The sequence below is a fragment of the Zingiber officinale genome, chromosome 3A (assembly GCF_018446385.1).
Source record: "Zingiber officinale cultivar Zhangliang chromosome 3A, Zo_v1.1, whole genome shotgun sequence".
NCBI classification, from domain to species: Eukaryota; Viridiplantae; Streptophyta; class Magnoliopsida; order Zingiberales; family Zingiberaceae; genus Zingiber; species Zingiber officinale.
The window spans coordinates 47,451,994-47,471,020 of record NC_055990.1 but is presented as its reverse complement, the minus strand read 5'-3'; the positions used below and the strand labels follow the sequence as shown (position 1 = coordinate 47,471,020).

General features: G+C 45.0%; 1 protein-coding gene and 1 pseudogene across 1 annotated transcript; one reads left to right on the top strand and one right to left on the bottom strand.

Moving 5' to 3' along the window:
• The first annotated feature begins 1,829 nt into the window (after positions 1 to 1,829).
• LOC122050398 lies at positions 1,830 to 17,293 on the top strand (annotated as a pseudogene).
• Positions 17,294 to 17,783: 490 nt separating this feature from the next.
• On the bottom strand, positions 17,784 to 18,563 carry LOC122050397 (U-box domain-containing protein 4-like). Its single transcript, XM_042611301.1, has one exon. The coding sequence runs from the start codon at positions 18,561 to 18,563 to the stop codon at positions 17,784 to 17,786; it is 780 nt and encodes a 259-aa protein (XP_042467235.1).
• Positions 18,564 to 19,027: the final 464 nt, after the last annotated feature.

Genomic DNA, 19,027 nt, shown 5'->3' with positions numbered 1-19,027 from the left:
GATGATCTTATTTTGCTCGGTCGAGAAATTCCTCTTCTTCTGCTTGACCGGTCGGGAATTAGGCAGAAGGTGTGGTCTATGTTCGGTCACCTCGGGCTTGACCCCAGGCAACTCCTCAGGGGACTAAGCGAAAACATCCCTGTTACGAGTCAAGCATTGAACTAGGTCCATCTTGACTTCGATAGGTAGGTCGCTAGATATGCGGGTGACACTCTCCGGGTGTTCAGGATAGAGTTGTACCTCCTCCCATGGTATGAGTCTCTGTTATAGGCAAAGGCTCCTCTTGAATGACGTGGATTTTGCCGTCCTGAGTTCATTGAGCCTTGTGAGCCTCCACCTTCACTAGGTCGACGTAACACCTGCGAGAGACCAACTACTCACCTTTAACTTCCCCGACCTGGTCTCCCACAGGGAATTTGATCTTCTGATACAAAGTGGAGACTGCTGCCCGGAACTCGTGCAGTGTCGATCTCCCTAGGATGATGTTGCATGAGGACGGTGAATCCACCACTATGAAGGTGCTCCTCCTCGTCCTCACTAGGGGCTCGCTACCCAAAGATATAGCTAGCTTGATCTGACCCATGGGTCGAACTTCATTACCGGTGAAACCATATAATGAAGTAGCCACGGGCTGGAGTTCACTAGCATCGATTTGGATGCTCTCGAACACGCCTTTGAACAACACATTGACAGAGGTCCCAATATCCACAAAAAATCTGGCCACGTGACTATTGGTGATGATGACCTTGATTATCAGAGCGTCGTCATGAGGTAGCTCCAGCCCTTCCAAGTCATGTGCCCCAAAGATGATGACAGGCCCTACAGCTTTCTCCTAGCTGCACCCTACAGTATATATCTCCAAGGACCACTCATGAGACTTCCGAGCCCAAGCAAAATCTCCATCTGTGGGTCCTCCTGAGATCATGCCTATCTCGCGAATGACCACGTTTCCCCAGTTCTCCTCTTCCCTGGCTTCCCCAGGCTCCTGGTTGCGATCGGGTTGCTGGTTTCTTTGTCCTACATTTTCAGGTTGGGATTTGCCAGACTGGCCGATCACAAGCTGTTGGCTGGCAAGAATCCTCTGTTGAGTCCTGGGCGTGATCTCAGGTGGGGGTAGTTCCAGCTCAGCGGCGTGCCGAGAATCTCGAGTGAACTGGAAGCAATCATTGGTGGCATGAGTGTGGGACCGATGGTAAGTGCAATAACGCGACCCCCACGGTCCATGTCTTGGTGCTTGTACTGCCGCCATATACTGGGTCGACCTAGAATCCTGATCAGGAGGAAAGGGCGGTTGGGCATCCCGGGCACGCGGAAGAGGCTGAGCTGGCGGTTGAGGCGACCTTTTCTCTGGCTTGTTGGCAAGAGTATGCGCTTTGTCTACTTTGCATCGAGCGGCCTGAGCCTCTTCCACCTTGATATAGCTAGCGGCATTCCCAAGCATCTCGTCAAAGTTCTTCATGGGATCCTGAATGAGATCTCGGAAGAACTCCCCTCTACTAGTCCATGAGGGAAAGCGCTCATTAGTATTTCAGAGGTGGCCGATAGAACGCCCTGAGCCACCTAGTTGAAATGCTTGATATAACTTCGCAAGGGCTCAGTCGACCCCTACTTAAGAGCGAAGAGACAATAGTCAGTTTTCTGGTACTTTCTGCTACTGGCGAAGTGGCGCAGGAAGATAGTTTTAAAATCATGGAAACAAGTGATGGACTCGTTCGGTAATTCATCAAACCATTTCTGTGCCGAGCCAAAAAAAAAGTATTCAGAAACACTCAACACTTAATAGAATCACTATACTGGTGTAACGACGGCGCATTCCGGAACTTGTGGAGATGGTCTTCCAGATCCTTACTGCCATCGTACTCTCCAATGTGTTATAGTGTATACTAAAAGTCTAACTTTTTGTATAAACATTTAAGAATCACATTGGTCAAATATCTACATTTATGCAAAGTGTAGTTGTCCATTTAATTTATATTGAAGATAACATGGTGTTTATAAACAGTTGTTCACAACCAAGATGGAATGGGGCAGACCATTGGAGTGATTGTAATGTAATTAGGTATTAGTTTATCTTGACTAATAAATTACACTAGACACTATGAGTGTATTGAGCAGGACCATTTGAGGTAGTATTTTTTATACTGATTATATAAAAGAACAATACCTCTGTTATTATGGAAGTGTGTACGCTTAATCATGATATAATAACAAGCACATATACTTAGTCAGTACAAGAAAAACCCTCATAGACATCGGTGGAACAACAACAGTTTTAAGCAAAAACCGATGTCTTTAAGTATTTTACATCGATTTTTCCAAAAACTAGTGTCTATGAGCGCAGATTTTCGCTCATAGACATCGGTTTTTTAGCCGATGTCTATGAGCACCTTTTTTCGTTAATAGACACCAGTTTTAACAGCAGTTTTTAAAATCCGGTGTTAATGAACCAAAATAAAATATTTTAATTTTTCCACTAGCCAAAATTTACAACACTACACAAAGTTCCCTCCAAACCTAAACCTATATCGCGCCCCTTCCTCCGACCATCTCTCTTAGCCTAAACCTAAACCTAAACTTGACCATCTCTCTCAACCTCATCTCCCTCTTCCCCTTCCTAGATCGACGCCCCTTCCTTCTCCATCCAACCACACCGCATCTCCTCCAACTCCTCTCTTTGGGTGAGAAGAGGAGACCTTCTTCTCATTCTGTAGCTTTTCCTTCCCCATCTCCCACACATTCCCTTCCCCAATCCACACCCATGCCCTATCCTCTTCCTCGACGTACCATCCTCAGCGAGGACAGCTCCGATTCGTCGCCACCACCACGAAGAAGAAGAAGAACCCTTGGCTCGACCCCTTCGATTGCGGAGAGGACCCCGACATCGAGTACGGATCCCTCTTCGCCGACGGAAAGCAGGAGGAGGACCCTCGCCCTCCCGACAACCCCTCCAACCCCTACGACTTCCTCAAGTTTCCCATGGGATTCAACGTCGAGCTCGCCTCGCTCGCCTCCAAGGTCCGCGGCGACGTGCGCCTCTGCTGCTGCATCATCTTCGGCGGAGTCTACGAGAACCTCCTCTTCTTCCCCGTGATCCAGCTCATCAAGGATAGGTACCCCGGCGTGCAGATCGATGTCGTTGCCTTGCCCAGGGGGAAGCAGGTGTATGAGGTGAACAAGAATGTGAGGTGTCACGCCCCAGAGGAGTCTCTGTCCGAAGAAATTTCGGCAGCATCTCCCCTGTACGGCGGACAATATGAAACTTTCTACATATCACATATACATCATCCACAGGCGGCTGGAATGATAACAAAAATAAAAACAAACACCACGCAGTTTATAAAGATATTCAGCCTCTGGCTGTCACAACCACGCAGTTAATAATAGTAATCAATAACAATAGGACTCTGACTCGAAATCCACCCTACTCCACTACACTCGTAAAGCTCAAATCCAACGAACTCACCTCTTCTGCCGTCCAGGCAGGCACGTAGTAAAATGAAATCCAATATCATATCAAAAAGCCATCAAAAGGTGTCACTCCATACAATATCCATAGGAAAAATCCAAAGACAATACTAAAACAAAGTCTGATATAGAAAAAGGCCAAAATAAAACAAATAACGAACTAGTAGAGAACTAGCTCTACGTGCATATGGGGGGGGGGCCAGCGACTGGAACTGCTCCTGAAAATATCAACAATGGAGGCGGGGTGAGTCCAACACTCGGAGGTACAACTGATATGCATAATAAAACAAATAACAGACAACACTAATCATGCATGTCTCCCGAATACGAGAAGGAATAAATGCAATCGAAACGAAATCGAGATAGCGTAATAGGACTCAAGGTACAAAGGTAGCAGTCGTCGCCAAGAAAATCATAATCAGATGCATGTCAATCAAATGCATCCATACAAATGCATATAAGTGCAACAATCACAAACAATAAAATGCAATAAATGCATATGGTGACTGTGCACTCGGACATCACTGCTCCTGACAGTGACTGAGTAGACGGTATCTTGTCGGAGTACTCCTGTCCTCCGGCCCCAAATCATAAATGGGGAGCTCAATGCTCTCTCCCGGTACAAAATGACGGGAGGAAAAATCTCTGCCACCATGAGCTGACCAACGGAGCCAAACAGAGTCCACCATCTGCAGGCTACCACGTTGCTACACTAAATGCCAACGGAGCCAAACAGAGCGGAACGGCTGCCGGCTACCACGCTGAGTCCTCGGACCAGCGGAGCCAAACAGAGAAAAACCGCACACTGTCTGATATACCACTAACCCATGGGTGGTGGTGGTGTGTGCAGTAATGTAATCGGCGATGGGCTCAACCATAGCGGAGCCAACAATCGCACAGCATGCAAACATGATGCATGACACTAAGCATGGCAATCTCATGAATAGCATAGCAAGATCCATACATAAATACAAGGTATACCATAAGTCAATGTATCAAATGGAAGGTACACAAACAGATAGGGTATCATATAAAACCCTAGGTCCAGAACATGATGTATCACATGGTTGGGTCACTACCGAAAGCATGTATGGTCAGATGAATAATAACATGCAGTGCATAATAAATAAACAAACAACATGTAACAGATCATGTAGTGACCAACCGAATAAAATGGAAAACACAATTCTTGCTATATGTTAAACACTTTATTATGCATATCAAAAGACATAAGTCAAAGTACCCGCCTCCAATAATAGAAAGGTCCAATCCGACTCCGAGATAATCGTCTCGTGTCAAAATCCTGTAATACCAACAGAGATTTATTTATTTAACTAAAATTCCAGTGAATTTCTAAATAGAATCCTTAAAACTATCTAGGGCAAAACCCTAAATCATAAATCAACATACCTAATTCAACATATAAACTTAACTCACATCTACCATCATAATAGTCCAACCAACACAGAATCTACTACAAGAATCTGTTATCCTACACCTTACCTAGATTCCCAGCAGAAATGTTGTTGCAGAAGAAAAGTAGCCGCTGTTAGAAAACTGCCGAACCCAAAACAAACCACAGAACCACACCTTGTTGGAATTCTTCCCACGGAACAGATCAATATGGTATCAAGCAATAATATCCTTGATCAGAACAAGAACAAATATCAAGCCATGGGAATCATAGATCTAAACACCAACCTAATTAACAACCTAACCTTACCTTAATCGATTTGTCTCCGAGAAAAATGAGGCAAGGCCGGCTGAAAAAATCAAACCGAGGGCACGGGACTGGTGAGAAAGATCCCTGTGATCGCCGGCTGCTCAAGAACGAAACAAGGCAGTGGCCAGCAGTGGCGTCGGAGCCGGCTAGGGCACTCGCGATGGCAGTGATGATGTCGACTAGGCAAAGAAACTTGATCGGCTGCCGGTGCTCGGAAGAAGAGAAAGGCCGGCGCTAGGGCAGAGCTCCTGGAGTATTAGCGGTCGGCTGTGCTCGGATGTCGCCGAAGAGATGGGTGTCGCGGCGGGGCACAGAAGAAGAGATCGGAAATCGGCTCGGAAATCAGCTGGCTTCGTGCGGAAAGAAAACTCGGCCGGCGGCTGATCTAGGGCACAGTCGCGACGGGGAGAGAAGAGGAGGGAACCGCCGAGTGGCCGGCGGTTAGGGCAAGCAGTCGAGCACGAGGAAAAGGCGTCGGCGCGAGGAGAAAGGGTGCGCTGCTCGGGTGCGCGAGTGAGAAAAGAAACGGCGAGGAAATAAAGAAAAAGAAAAATAAAAAGAAAAGGAAAAGAAAATAAATCTTTTCCTCATTAAAACAGGGTAACCTAAACAGGCGTTTCCCGGACCCTGTTTTTGTCCCCGTTAACTTGTCCATACGAGCTCCGAAAAATTCTCGAAAAATTTCTAAAAATTCCGAAAAATTCCCTTATCATTTTCGGTATTTTACATTCTCCCCCACTAATAAAAATTTGGTCCTCAAATTTCGTTATCTACCATCAGCAAGTACTAACAACAGATACAAAGTATAAACGCTGAACGGTAAATTAAATCACATACCTCAAGTGAAAAGGTGGGGATATCGAGCTCGGATCGTATCCTCAAGCTCCCAAGTAGCCTCCTCGTCTGAATGATGCTGCCATCCGACTTTAACCAGTCGGATGGTCTTGTTCCGCAACTGACGCTCTTTCCGGTCAAGAATCCGTACTGGAATCTCCTCATATGAAATATCAGGCTGAACTGGAACTGGAATATCAGCCAGTACATGCGTCGGGTCAGGTACGTATTTCCTCAGCATAGATACGTGAAATACATCGTGGACGCCTGACAGGGACGGTGGTAGTGCCAATCGGTAAGCTACTGCTCCGACCCTCTCCAAGATCTCGAAAGGACCAATGTACCGCGGAGCTAGCTTACCTCTGATGCCAAATCTCTTCACCCCTTTCGTGGGTGAAACTCGCAGAAATACATGGTCACCAACAGAGAACTCTAGTGGTCTGCGTCTCCGATCAGCGTAACTCTTCTGGCGATCCTGCGCCTCTGACATCCTCCGTCTGATAGTACGGACCAACTCTGCCTCCTGCTGAACTCTATGAGGTCCCAACAACTGGGCCTCTCCAACCTCATCCCACAGGACGGGTGTCCGACAAGGTCTACCATACAATGCCTCAAACGGTGCCATCTGGATAGCCGAATGAAAGCTATTGTTGTAGGCAAACTCTACCAACGGCAGATGGTCCTCCCAACTGCCTCCAAAATTCATAACACATGATCTCAGCAAGTCCTCAAGAGTCTGAATAGTCCGCTCTGACTGTCCATCTGTCTGTGGATGGAAAGCTGTACTGAAACAAAGCTGTGTGCCCAAGGCCTGCTGCAGACTCTGCCAGAAACGAGATGTGAACCGTGGATCTCTATCCGAAATAATACTCAACGGAACACCATGTAGTCTGATGATCTCTCGACAATACAGATCCGCCAATCGATCCAGGGGATCAGTCCTCCGAATCGGTAAAAAGTGTGCGGATTTGGTTAATCGATCAACGATTACCTAAATTGCGTCGTGACCTCGTTGTGTCCTCGGCAACCCTACCACAAAGTCCATGGTAATGTGATCCCACTTCCACTCAGGAATAGGAATCCGCTGAAGTAATCCTGCAGCTCTCTGATGCTCAGCCTTCACCTGCTGACAGACAAGACATCTAGCTACGAAATCGGCGATGTCTTTCTTCATACCATTCCACCAATAGGAACGTCTCAAATCTCGATACATACGGGTCCCGCCTGGATGGATCGCAAATCGAGAATGGTGAGCCTCCTGAAGTAGCTCCTGTAAAACCGGATGAGACTGAGGTACGCATAATCTGCCTCGGAAGTATATAACACCCTCCTCGTCTCGTGTAAACTCGGTCTGCTGCCCGGAAGCTATCTGACTGCCAATGAACTGACAATACTGATCACCAGCCTGAGCCTCTCGGATCTTCGTCCTGATCGACGACTGAGCAACCATGGTAACCAGAATACCCTGCTCTGTAGATCCCTGCTCCTCCAAGTCTAACTCAGAAAAACTCTGAATCAAGTTCGTGACTGAAGTCCGGTGGCAAGCCAAAGTCGCTCTGGACTTCCTGCTGAGTGCATCTGCAACCACATTAGCTTTCCCTGGGTGGTAACTAATGGTACAATCGTAGTCCTTCAGAAACTCCATCCATCTCCTCTGTCGGAGATTAAGCTCCTTCTGAGTGAAAATATATTTGAGACTCTTATGATCAGTGAGAATCTCAAATGTGATACCGTATAAATGATGTCGCCATAGCTTCAGAGCAAAAATGATGGCAGCTAACTCCAAGTCATGAACTGGGTAGTTCTTCTCATGCTCCTTCAACTGACGAGAAGCATAAGAGACTACTCTGCCGTGCTGCATCAGAACAGCACCCAAACCCTGAAGAGACGCGTCGGTGTAAAGTACAAATCCATCCTCTCCAGAAGGTAAAACCAAAACTGGAGCCGACACTAATCTCCGCTTCAACTCCTGAAAGCTGGTCTCGCAATCCTCGGTCCACGTAAACTTCACGCCTTTCCTGGTAAGGCGTGTCAGCGGCATAGCAATACGTGAGAAACCCTCGACAAAATGTCGGTAATACCCGGCCAATCCCAGAAAACTGCGGATCTCCTGAACTGACTTCGGCTGCTCCCAACTGGTGACAGCCTCGATCTTCTGAGGGTCAATTGAAATACCTCTACCAGAAACCACGTGTCCCAGAAAACCGACTGAGGATAGCCAGAACGCACACTTGCTGAACTTCACGTACAGCTGATGTCGTCGAAGAATCTCCAAGACTATGCGCAGATGCTGTGCGTGCTCCTCCTCGGAATGAGAGTAGACCAATATGTCATCAATAAAAACGATAACAAACTGATCCAGATACTCCAGAAATATGCGGTTCATCAAGTCCATAAACACCGCTGGAGCATTGGTAAGCCCAAATGGCATTACTAAAAACTCATAATGACCGTATCGAGTACGGAAAGCTGTCTTCTGAATATCTGAGTCTCTGACTCTCAGCTGATGATATCCGGATCGCAGATCAATCTTAGAATACACTGATGTACCTCTGAGCTGATCAAACAAATCCTCGATCCGTGGTAAGGGATATTTATTTCTAACGGTCACTGCATTCAGCTGTCTGTAGTCAATACATAACCTCATGGTGTCATCCTTTTTCTTGACAAACAGAACTGGAGAACCCCATGGGGAAACACTAGGGCGAATGAATCCCCTATCTAAAAGCTCCTGGAGTTGAACCTTCAGCTCGTTCAACTCTTTTGGTGCCATACGATAAGGAGCTTTAGATGTCGGTGCGGTTCCCGGAATTAACTCAATAGCGAACTCCACTGGCCTTCTGGGAGGCAAACCTGGCAGCTCCTCTGGAAATACATCTGGGTACTCCCGGACTACAGGAACGTCGGAGAGCTGCGAACTGCTGCTGTCCTCAGTACTGATCAAAGATAATAGAAAACCCTGACAGCCATGTGACAGCAACCTTTGAGCCTGTAACGCCGAAATGATCGATAAGTCGTCGTCTCTTATGCCAGTGAAATCCCACGAGGGTTGGTTCGGAGGCCGAAAAGTGACCACCCTCGTCTGGCAATCAACTGTGGCATGATATGCTGACAAACAGTCCATGCCAAGAATAATATCAAAATCGACCATTTCTAATACTAAAAGATCCACTGTAAGTATTAGGTTGCCAAAATCTAACGGGCAACCTCGGACCTCCTGGGTGACATCCAATGAATCACCGGACGGTAGGGAGACGGTCAATCGCTGGGGTCTGCAAGTGGGTAATCTACCAACCGCCCGCATAAAAGTGCGAGATATAAATGAATGCGAGCTACCAGTATCTATCAGTATATCTGCAGATAAGGCATAAATAGAAATCATACCGCGGAAAACGGATCTGTCGGCTCGCTGTGCATCCTCTCGGGTCATCGCATGAACACGTCCAGTCTCTGGCGGAGGAGGAGGAGGTAACACTGCCAGCGGCTGCTGCGGCTGAGCAGAGGTCTGCCACTGAGGAGGTGCAGGATACTGCGCCATAGAAGACTGGGAGGATGGTGACTGATACTCGGCAGCTGGCTGGGACTGAGGCTGGTACTGGCCTATAGGCTAAGGCTGCATCTGATACTGCCCCTGCGTCGGATAATAAAGCCCCGGAACAGAACTCTGAGGTGCTATGGAAGCACTGGAATACTCCTGTCCAAGCATACCAAATGCCGCTGCTGCAGGTGAAGCACTCTGCTGCTGACCATGTAAAGGTTGGGCTCGTCGCCCTCCTCGATAAGTTCTGGATTGACCGGACTGTCCTCCATGATCAGACCCTCCAGAAGTCATATGCTGAGTCCTCTGCGGACAATCTTGGCTCTGGTGCCCAGGCAGTTTGCAATGAAAGCAAACTGACTGTCCCAGAGAACAGGCTGAAGTGGCATGATCTCTGGATCCACATCTAAAACAGCGAATGTCGCTGGCGGGTTGTGTTGGTTGCTACTCGGAAAACCTAGAGGTTCCACTGTACAAAAATTTTGTACAAAGGTCTGAACCTTTTCCTAGCTACCATGTGTTCTTTTAAATTAAATTATGGATCGCCTGCGGAACTTAACACGTTTGATCCAAAACTTAATCTATTTGTTCTTTTAGGTTTTGACTTGGATCTCCTGCGGAACTTAACACGTTCGACCCAAGTCTCCTTAAGTTATTAATTCCATTAAATATTAATTTCCATAAAAGGTTCCCAGTACTGACGTGGCGAGGCACATGGCCTTCTTGGATATGGGAGCAACCACCACCGACTAGACAAAACCTTTAATAGAAAGCTAATATTTAATTTCCTAAAATAACTTTAGGTTAACCAAAGAGAACAATCAAATCACAAGGAAAAGAAAGAAAACAAAAGAACACAACTTCGAAAAACATATTCGAAATACTAGAACGTAAGCCTCTTGTATTTGGTATTATTTCCATAAATAACTAGCATGATGCGGAAAGAAAAATTACTAGTTATACCTTGTAGAAAAACCTCTTGATCTTCTACCGTATTCCTCTTCTAACCTCGGACGTTGTGTGGGCAACGATCTTCCGAGATGAGAAACCACCAAGCACCTTCTTCTCCTCCTAGCTAGGTTCGGCCAAAACAAGAAAGCTCCACCAAGGAAGAAGAAAACACCAACCAAGCTCTAAGAGATGCAAGCTTCCTCTCCTTCTTCTTCTTCTTCTCCAAGTAGTATCCGGCCTCCACAAGACCTCCAAGCAATAGAGAGTTTCGGCCACCACAAAGAGGAAGAAGAGAAGAGATGATGGCCGGCCACAACACCAAGGAAAAGAGGGAGAGAAAACAATAGAGGTTGTATCTCATGAAGGCACCCTCACCCCTTCTTTTATATTCCTTGGCCTAGGCAAATTAGGAAATTTAATTACAATAAAATTTCCTCAATTTCCTTGACATGATTTAATTTAGAAAAATAAAACAAATTTTCCAAATTAAAGTTCAATGGCCGGCCACATCATTGGAGAGCAAATTGGACAAGTTTTAATCAACAATTAAAACTTCCTAATTTGTTTCCGGAAATTTTAAAAATAAAATCTCTTCATGGTTGATAAAAGGAAATTTCTATAATTTTAATTTTATCAACATGTGGATAATTTTTAAAGAGAAAATAAAATAACTCTCCAATCTACAAATAAGGAAAGAGATTTAATCTCTTTCTTTAATCTTTTGTAGATCTTTTACAAGAGAGATATTTTAATTTTAATTCTCTTTAATAAATTATTTCTTCCACATAATAAAAACTAAAATTAAAATCCCTTTTAAATTTAATTTGGCCGGCCCCCACTAGCTTGGGTTCAAGCTAGGGCCGGCCACCCAATTTTATACCTAGGTCGGCCCTAGCTTGTTCCCAAGCTAGCTTGGCCGGCCCCTATTGTGTGGGTATAGAAGGTGGGTATAGGTGGGTATAGAACTCTATAAATAAGAGGCTATGATAGGGACCGAGAGAAGGAATTGGTTTTGGTCTCCCGATAAAATTAAGCATCCCGTGTTCGCCCCGAACACACAACTTAATTTTATCAATAATAATTCATTCCACTAGAGAATTATTATTGAAGTACCGCACCAATCCCAAATTACATTTTTGGGCTCCTTCTTATTATGAGTGTGTTAGTCTCCCTGTGTTTAAGATATCGAATGTCCACTAATTAAGTGAGTTACTGACAACTCATTTAATTAATTTCTTAGTCCAAGAGTAGTACCACTCAACCTTATTATCATGTCGGACTAAGTCCACCTGCAGGGTTTAACATGACAATCCTTATGAGCTCCTCTTGAGGACATTATCAACCTAGTATCACTAGGACACAGTTTCCTTCTATAATCAACAACACACACTATAAGTGATATCATTTCCCAACTTATCGGGCTTATTGATTCATTGAACTAAATCTCACCCATTGATAAATTAAAGAAATAAATATCAAATATATGTGCTTGTTATTATATTAGAATTAAGAGCACACACTTTCATAATAACTGAGGTCTTTGTTCCTTTATAAAGTCAGTATAAAAAGAACGACCTCAAATGGTCCTACTCAATACACTCTAAGTGTACTAGTGTAATTATATAGTTAAGATAAACTAACACCTAATTACACTACGACCTTCCAATGGTTTGTTCCTTTCCATCTTAGTCGTGAGCTACTGTTTATAATTTATAAGGAACCGATAACATGATCTTCTGTGTGTGACACCACACACCATGTTATCTACAATATAAATTAATTGAGCAACTACATTTATCATAAATGTAGACATTTGACCAATGTGATTCTTATTTCTAGATAAATATTTATACCAAAAGCTAGGCTTTTAGTATACACTCTAACAGGTTGTTTCCGGTTCTGCTGAGAAGACCGGAAACGTCCTGAAGAAGACTGCCCTGATTTCTGAGGTTTACGTGATACCCCAGATGTACCCTGATCTGATCGACTACGCCTGCTCTGCTGTGGTGTAGTCTGAGGCTGCTGGCTCTGTCCAGATGTCTGACTCGGCTGCTTTCTTTTCCTATCCGGAAAAACTCTCTGCTGAGCTGACTCAATAATGAGGGCTCTGTCCAACATCTCCGCATAAGATGTGATACCAAGACCGACAAGTCTTAGTTGCAAATGTCCATCCACAATGAGCTGACTGCGTCGTGAACTATCCTCGAACTAGCTCGGACAAAACACGCCAATCAGCCAAACTCGCATTATACTCGATCCATGTCCGATTATTCTGCCGCAAACTCGGAAATCTGCCGAGCCATCTGATAAGCTAGTGGAAAGAAACGGCTCTCAAAAGCCTCTCTGAATCTGGCCCAAGTGATGTTCTGCTCACCGATGATAGAACGCTGGGTAAGCCACCAAGTATCGGCCGCATCCCGTAAGTGAAAAGCAGCCAGCTCTGCTTTCTCCCACTCGGAGCAAGCAATATAAAAGAAAGTCCGCTCCATAGTCTCAATCCAAGACAAGGCCACACTCGGATCTCTGTCTCCTCGGAAAAGTGTGAATCGACTCTTCATCGATTCTGCCAACACTGGAATCCTGGCTCGTGCCGCGGCAATGCCAGTGAGGTGTGTCGGAACGGCTGTCGGAACTGGCGGAAACACTGGAGCTGGTGCTACAGGTGGTACTGGTGCATAAACCGGAGGAGGTACTCCCGGGGCTGCTGGGTAAACAGGAGCATATGCTGTCGGTGGCACTGTAGGGTGAACATAGGTGGTCGCGGCTGGAGGTACAGTAGGCACTGGTACCGGATGTGAATCAACCGGTATCCCTAATGCCGGAGCTGCTGGGTACACGATAGGTACTGGGGGCACAGGCGCCGCTGATGCCGGGTACACTGTAGGCCCAGGTGGCGGTGGTGCCGAGTACGCAATAGACTGAGCTGGAGCTGGTGTCGGATATGCTAATGGTATCCCTGGTGGTACCGGAAATACAGGAGCAGTGGATACTGTCGGTGCAGCTGAGGTAGGCACCTCTAAGGGAGCCATCGGAGTCTGAAGGCCCGCCGCACTCGCTCGGTAGGCATCTCTGGTATATCCAGAGATCCTGCAGTCCTCGCACGTGCTCGTCCAGCACCACGTCTCGCAGCAATACGCGTAGATCGCCTCATATCTGTTAAATTATATTACAGATATTACTACAGGTATAAACAATTACCAAAATGACATCATACCTAATTGCTGTCTGGAGATGTTCCGTCGCTATCCAGCCCCCAAATTGACCTCGGAATTCCGTACGAGAAAAACAAACACCGGAAATCCATATAAATCCAAAACGGAAGTCCATAACATAATCGAAACGGACAAATCCGTGCAACCGAAAATAACTGCCCAGACTAATCTGTCTCGCAACTAGGGCTAGTATAAAAAATGTCCAAAATATCAAATGCAGGTATCACACCCTGCTCTGATACCCATGAATTGGTATCAGATAAATCCCGAAAATCCAACACACGGAAATCAAATAAATATCGCCAAACTTTGGCGCGCTGATACCTAATAAACTGATATCAGATTATTCAAAGTATCCATAATACGAAAACAAAGATCGTATAAATCTAGAACACACAGCAAGTATCGTATACCTGCTCTGATACCACTAAATTGTCACGCCCCAGAGGAGTCTCTGTCCGAAGAAATTTCGGCAGCATCTCCCCTGTACGGCGGATAATATGAAACTTTCTACATATCACATATACATCAGCCACAGGCGGCTGGAATGATAACAAAAATAAAAACAAACACCACGCAGTTTATAAAGATATTCAGCCTCTGGCTGTCACAACCACGCAGTTAATAATAGTAATCAATAACAATAGGACTCTGACTCGAAATCCACCCTACTCCACTACACTCGTAAAGCTCAAATCCAACGAACTCACCTCTTCTGCCGTCCAGGCAGGCACGTAGTAAAATGAAATCCAATATCATATCAAAAATCCATCAAAAGGTGTCACTCCATACAATATCCATAGGAAAAATCCAAAGACAATACTAAAACAAAGTCTGATATAGAAAAAGGCCAAAATAAAACAAATAACGAACTAGTAGAGAACTAGCTCTACGTGCATATGGGGGGCCAGCGACTGGAACTGCTCCGGACAATGGAGGCGGGGTGAGTCCAACACTCAGCAGGTACAACTGATATGCATAATAAAACAAATAACAGACAACACTAATCATGCGTACAGTCTCCTGAATACGAGAAGGAATAAATGCAACTGAAACGAAATCAGGAGATAACTGTAGTAACCGGACTCAAGGTACAAAGGTAACAGGTCGTCAGACCGAAGAAAATCATAATCCTGTATGCATGTCAATCAAATGCATCCATACAAATGCAGCATATAAGTGCAACAATCACAAACAATAAAATGCAATAAATGCATATGGTGACCGTGCACTCGGGCATCACTGCTCCTGACAGTGACTGAGTGGACGGTATGTTGTCGGAGTACTCCTGTCCTCTGGCCCCAAATCATAAATGGGGGAGCTCAATGCTCTCATCTCCCGGTACAAAATGACGGGGAGGAAAAATCTCTGCCGGCTACCACGCTGAGTCTCCTGACCAACGGAGCCAAACAGAGTCCACCATCTGCCGGCTACCACGCTGCTACACTAAATGCCAACGGAGCCAAACAGAGCGGAACTGACTGCCGGCTACCACGCTGAGTCCTCAGACCAACGGAGCCAAATAGCAGAACCGCCACACACCTGTTTGATATACCACTAACCCATGGGTGGTGGTGGTGTGTGCAGTACATGTAACTGGCGATGGGCTCAACCATAGCGGAGCCAACAATCGCACAGCATGCAAACATGATGCATGACACTAAGCATGGCAATCTCATGAATAGCATAGCAAGATCCATACATAAATACAAGGTGTACCACAAGTCAATGTATCAAATGGAAGGTACACAAACAGATAGGGTATCATATAAAACCCTAGGTCCAGAACATGATGTATCACATGGTTGGGTCACTACCGAAAGCATGTATGGTCAGATGAATAATAACATGCAGTGCATAATAAATAAACAAACAACATGTAACAGATCATGTAGTGACCAACCGAATAAAATGGAAAACACAATTCTTGCTATATGTTAAACACTTTATTATGCATATCAAAAGACATAAGTCAAAGTACCCGCCTCTAATAATAGAAAGGTCCAATCCGACTTCGAGATAATCGTCTCGTGTCAAAATCCTGTAATACCAACAGAGATTTATTTATTTAACTAAAATTCCAGTGAATTTCTAAATAGAATCCTTAAAACTATCTAGGGCAAAACCCTAAATCATAAATCAACATACCTAATTCAACATATAAACTTAACTCACATCTACCATCATAATAGTCCAACCAACACAGAATCTACTACAAGAATCTGTTATCCTACACCTTACCTAGATTCCCAGCAGAAATGTTGTTGCCGAAGAAAAGTAGCCGCTGTTAGAAAACTGCCGGACCCAAAACAAACCACAGAACAGCACCTTGCTGGAATTCTTCCCACGGAACAGATCAATATGGTATCAAGCAATAATATCCTAGATCAGAACAAGAACAAATATCAAGCCATGGGAATCATAGATCTAAACACCAACCTAATTAACAACCTAACCTTACCTTAATCGATTTGTCTCCGAGAAAAATGAGGCAAGGCCGGCTGAAAAAAAATCAAACCGAGGGCACGGGACTGGTGAGGAAGATCCCTGTGATCGCCGGCTGCTCAAGCACGAAACAAGGCAGTGGCCAGCAGTGGCGTCGGAGCCGGCTAGGGCACTCGCGATGGCAATGATGATGTCGACTAGGCAAAGAAACTTGATCGGCTGCCGGTGCTCGGAAGAAGAGAAAGGCCGGCGCTAGGGCAGAGCTCCTGGAGTATCAGCGGTCGGCTGTGCTCGGATGTCACCGAAGAGATGGGTGTCGCGGCTGAGCACAGAAGAAGAGATCGGAAATCGGCTCGGAAATCGGCTGGCTTCGTGCGGAAAGAAAACTCGGCCGGCGGCAGATCTAGGGCACAATCGCGACGGGGAGAGAAGAGGAGGGAACCGCCGAGTGGCCGGCGGTTAGGGCAAGCAGTCGAGCACGAGGAAAAGGCGTCGGCGCGAGGAGAAAGGGTGCGCTGCTCGGGTGCGTGAGTGAGAAAAGAAACGGCGAGGAAATAAAGAAAAAGAAAAATAAAAAGAAAAGGAAAAGAAAATAAATCTTTTCCTCATTAAAACAGGGTAACCTAAACAGGCGTTTCCCGGACCCTGTTTTTGTCCCCGTTAACTTGTCCATACGAGCTCCGAAAAATTTCCGAAAAATTTCTAAAAATTCTGGAAAATTCCCTTATCATTTTCGGTATTTTACATGAGGTGGGCGAATGTGTATGACCCCGACGAAGATTTCCCGGAGCCGGCGGAGTACGTCAACATGATCGGTCTGTTAAAGGTACAAATGAAAGGGGGAAAAACACATGATCCTTGAAATGGAATGACAGCAGAAATCTCACTAGCTTTTTACGAATTTGTTGACAGAATTGATACTATGATTTGATCTTGTCGACCAAGCTTGCTGGACTTGGCCATGCGGCATTCCTGTTCATGGCATCTGCTCGGGACAAAGTAAGCTACACGTACCCTAATGTCAATGCAGCAGACGCAGGCATGCTGCTCAAAGAGACCTTCACTTCTCCAACCATGAACCTCTCCGAACGTGGATACCACATGTGAGGCAACCACCATTGATGCCTCAATTCTAAACAAACAAACAAAAAAATCTTTTGTTGTTGTGGATTGTTCATTTGTGATACTTGTGGTGTTTCAGGTATGATGAAATGGAGGAATGGTTAGGAATGATTGTTCTTTTGTTGTTGCATGTTACATGCTTAGTGATGTATCTTCTGTGTTGTCAAAAGTTTTGTTGTTTGCCAGAGCTTATTCAACTTAGCATCCTTGTTTCTCCATTTCCCTTCTCCCTTATTCTGATCTCTCTAATGCTTCCATTCACATTTCAGCTATTCGGTCGTCCACAGTGGCTCACTGTCAAGTCACGTTCACAGTGCTACGTCGACAAGGTATTGCCTCTCCCCGAGTGTTTGAACTCATTCTTTGTAAACTTTTGACTCAAAGTTGATGCTTATTATAAGTAGATAAGAGAAGAATTGGAGAGTAGATCATGTACTATTAGAACAAGGTGTGCTGTGGAATCAGTTTTTAGTACTGATGCAGGTAAACAATGTCAGAGCAAGATGGTTTGAATTAAACCACTAAACATTGGCATCTTAGCTACATTCTGTATCACATTTAATCCTCCACGTCTGCACATTTCTTGCAAAGCTGCAATTGCATTCTCCTTTGCCTTAGGGGTGCCCCTTTTCATTAACCCTACCAGATTTGTGATTGTAGTATCCTCACTTGCAATTGTCTGCGCCAGAATGTGATGCCTCATAAGCAATGTCAGAGCTCCAACAGCCTCCTCAGCAACAATTTCATCTCTCAAAGCTCCCGCCAGGGCTGAAACTGCTCCCATATTCAACATTTGGGACCAGCTCTCAGGATGGGTCGAAAGATTAAACAAGGCCATCACTGCATCATTCTTTCCCCTTGGGCTTCCCTGCATCAGCAAATCAGCTAGTGCTGCAACAGCACCATGCTCATCCACAATCATCTTCTTGAAGTCATGGACAGCAGAGAGGCTGAACAATGTAGCAGCTGCATTCTCCCTTGCCTCAGTAGTTAACCCATATCTCAGAACATATACTATTAATTCCAAACAACCATTCTCCTCCATAATCTTTCTCTTGTTTTCATCATGAATAGATATGTTCAACATTGCAGTCAGGGCATTCTCTTGAGCAACTAGATTTGTAGACCGGAAAAGCCGGTAGAGAGCTGGGATTGCTCCACCCTCTGTAATGAAAGACCTATTCTCCTTCCCGGTTTTTACCATTAATCGGAGTTCACGGGCTGCGACAACCTTCACTTCCTGCGAACCAGCTGATAATTGTTCTACTAGCATTAACGCTGTGATTCGGTTAGCTTTGATTACTGTGATTCAGTTAGCTGCTAACGATGTTTGGAGTCTGAACAAGGCCTCAATGTTTGAAGTCTTGATTGAGTTGCTTCTTTTTTGGAAGACAAATGGTTTATTGCCATTCTTCATTGTTTTAGTAGGTCTTGTGGGCGCAGGTTGATAGAGTATAAATATGAACTATTGTGACATCTTTGACTTGAGGAATCATATAATAGTTTTTGGTAGGATGTTGTGTGGTATTGTTCTTTGCCACAAGTTATGCGCTAAAAAAGCATGGTTAATTTGTTGTTAACTGTGGATATTATAGATTTTTGAAGTACATGATGATTTGTTGTTGACTTGCATACAAAAGAAGAGAAGTTTATTTACTATGTGTAGTTCTTGTTTGTGTGAACTCTTAATCATTTTCTATTTATTTCAGGTTCTTCATAACATTACTGTTGCATAAT

Excerpts from the sequence above, each read along its gene's own strand:
- LOC122050397 (XM_042611301.1), bottom strand. The coding sequence starts at position 18,563 with ATGCTAGTAGAACAATTATCAGCTGGTTCGCAGGAAGTGAAGGTTGTC.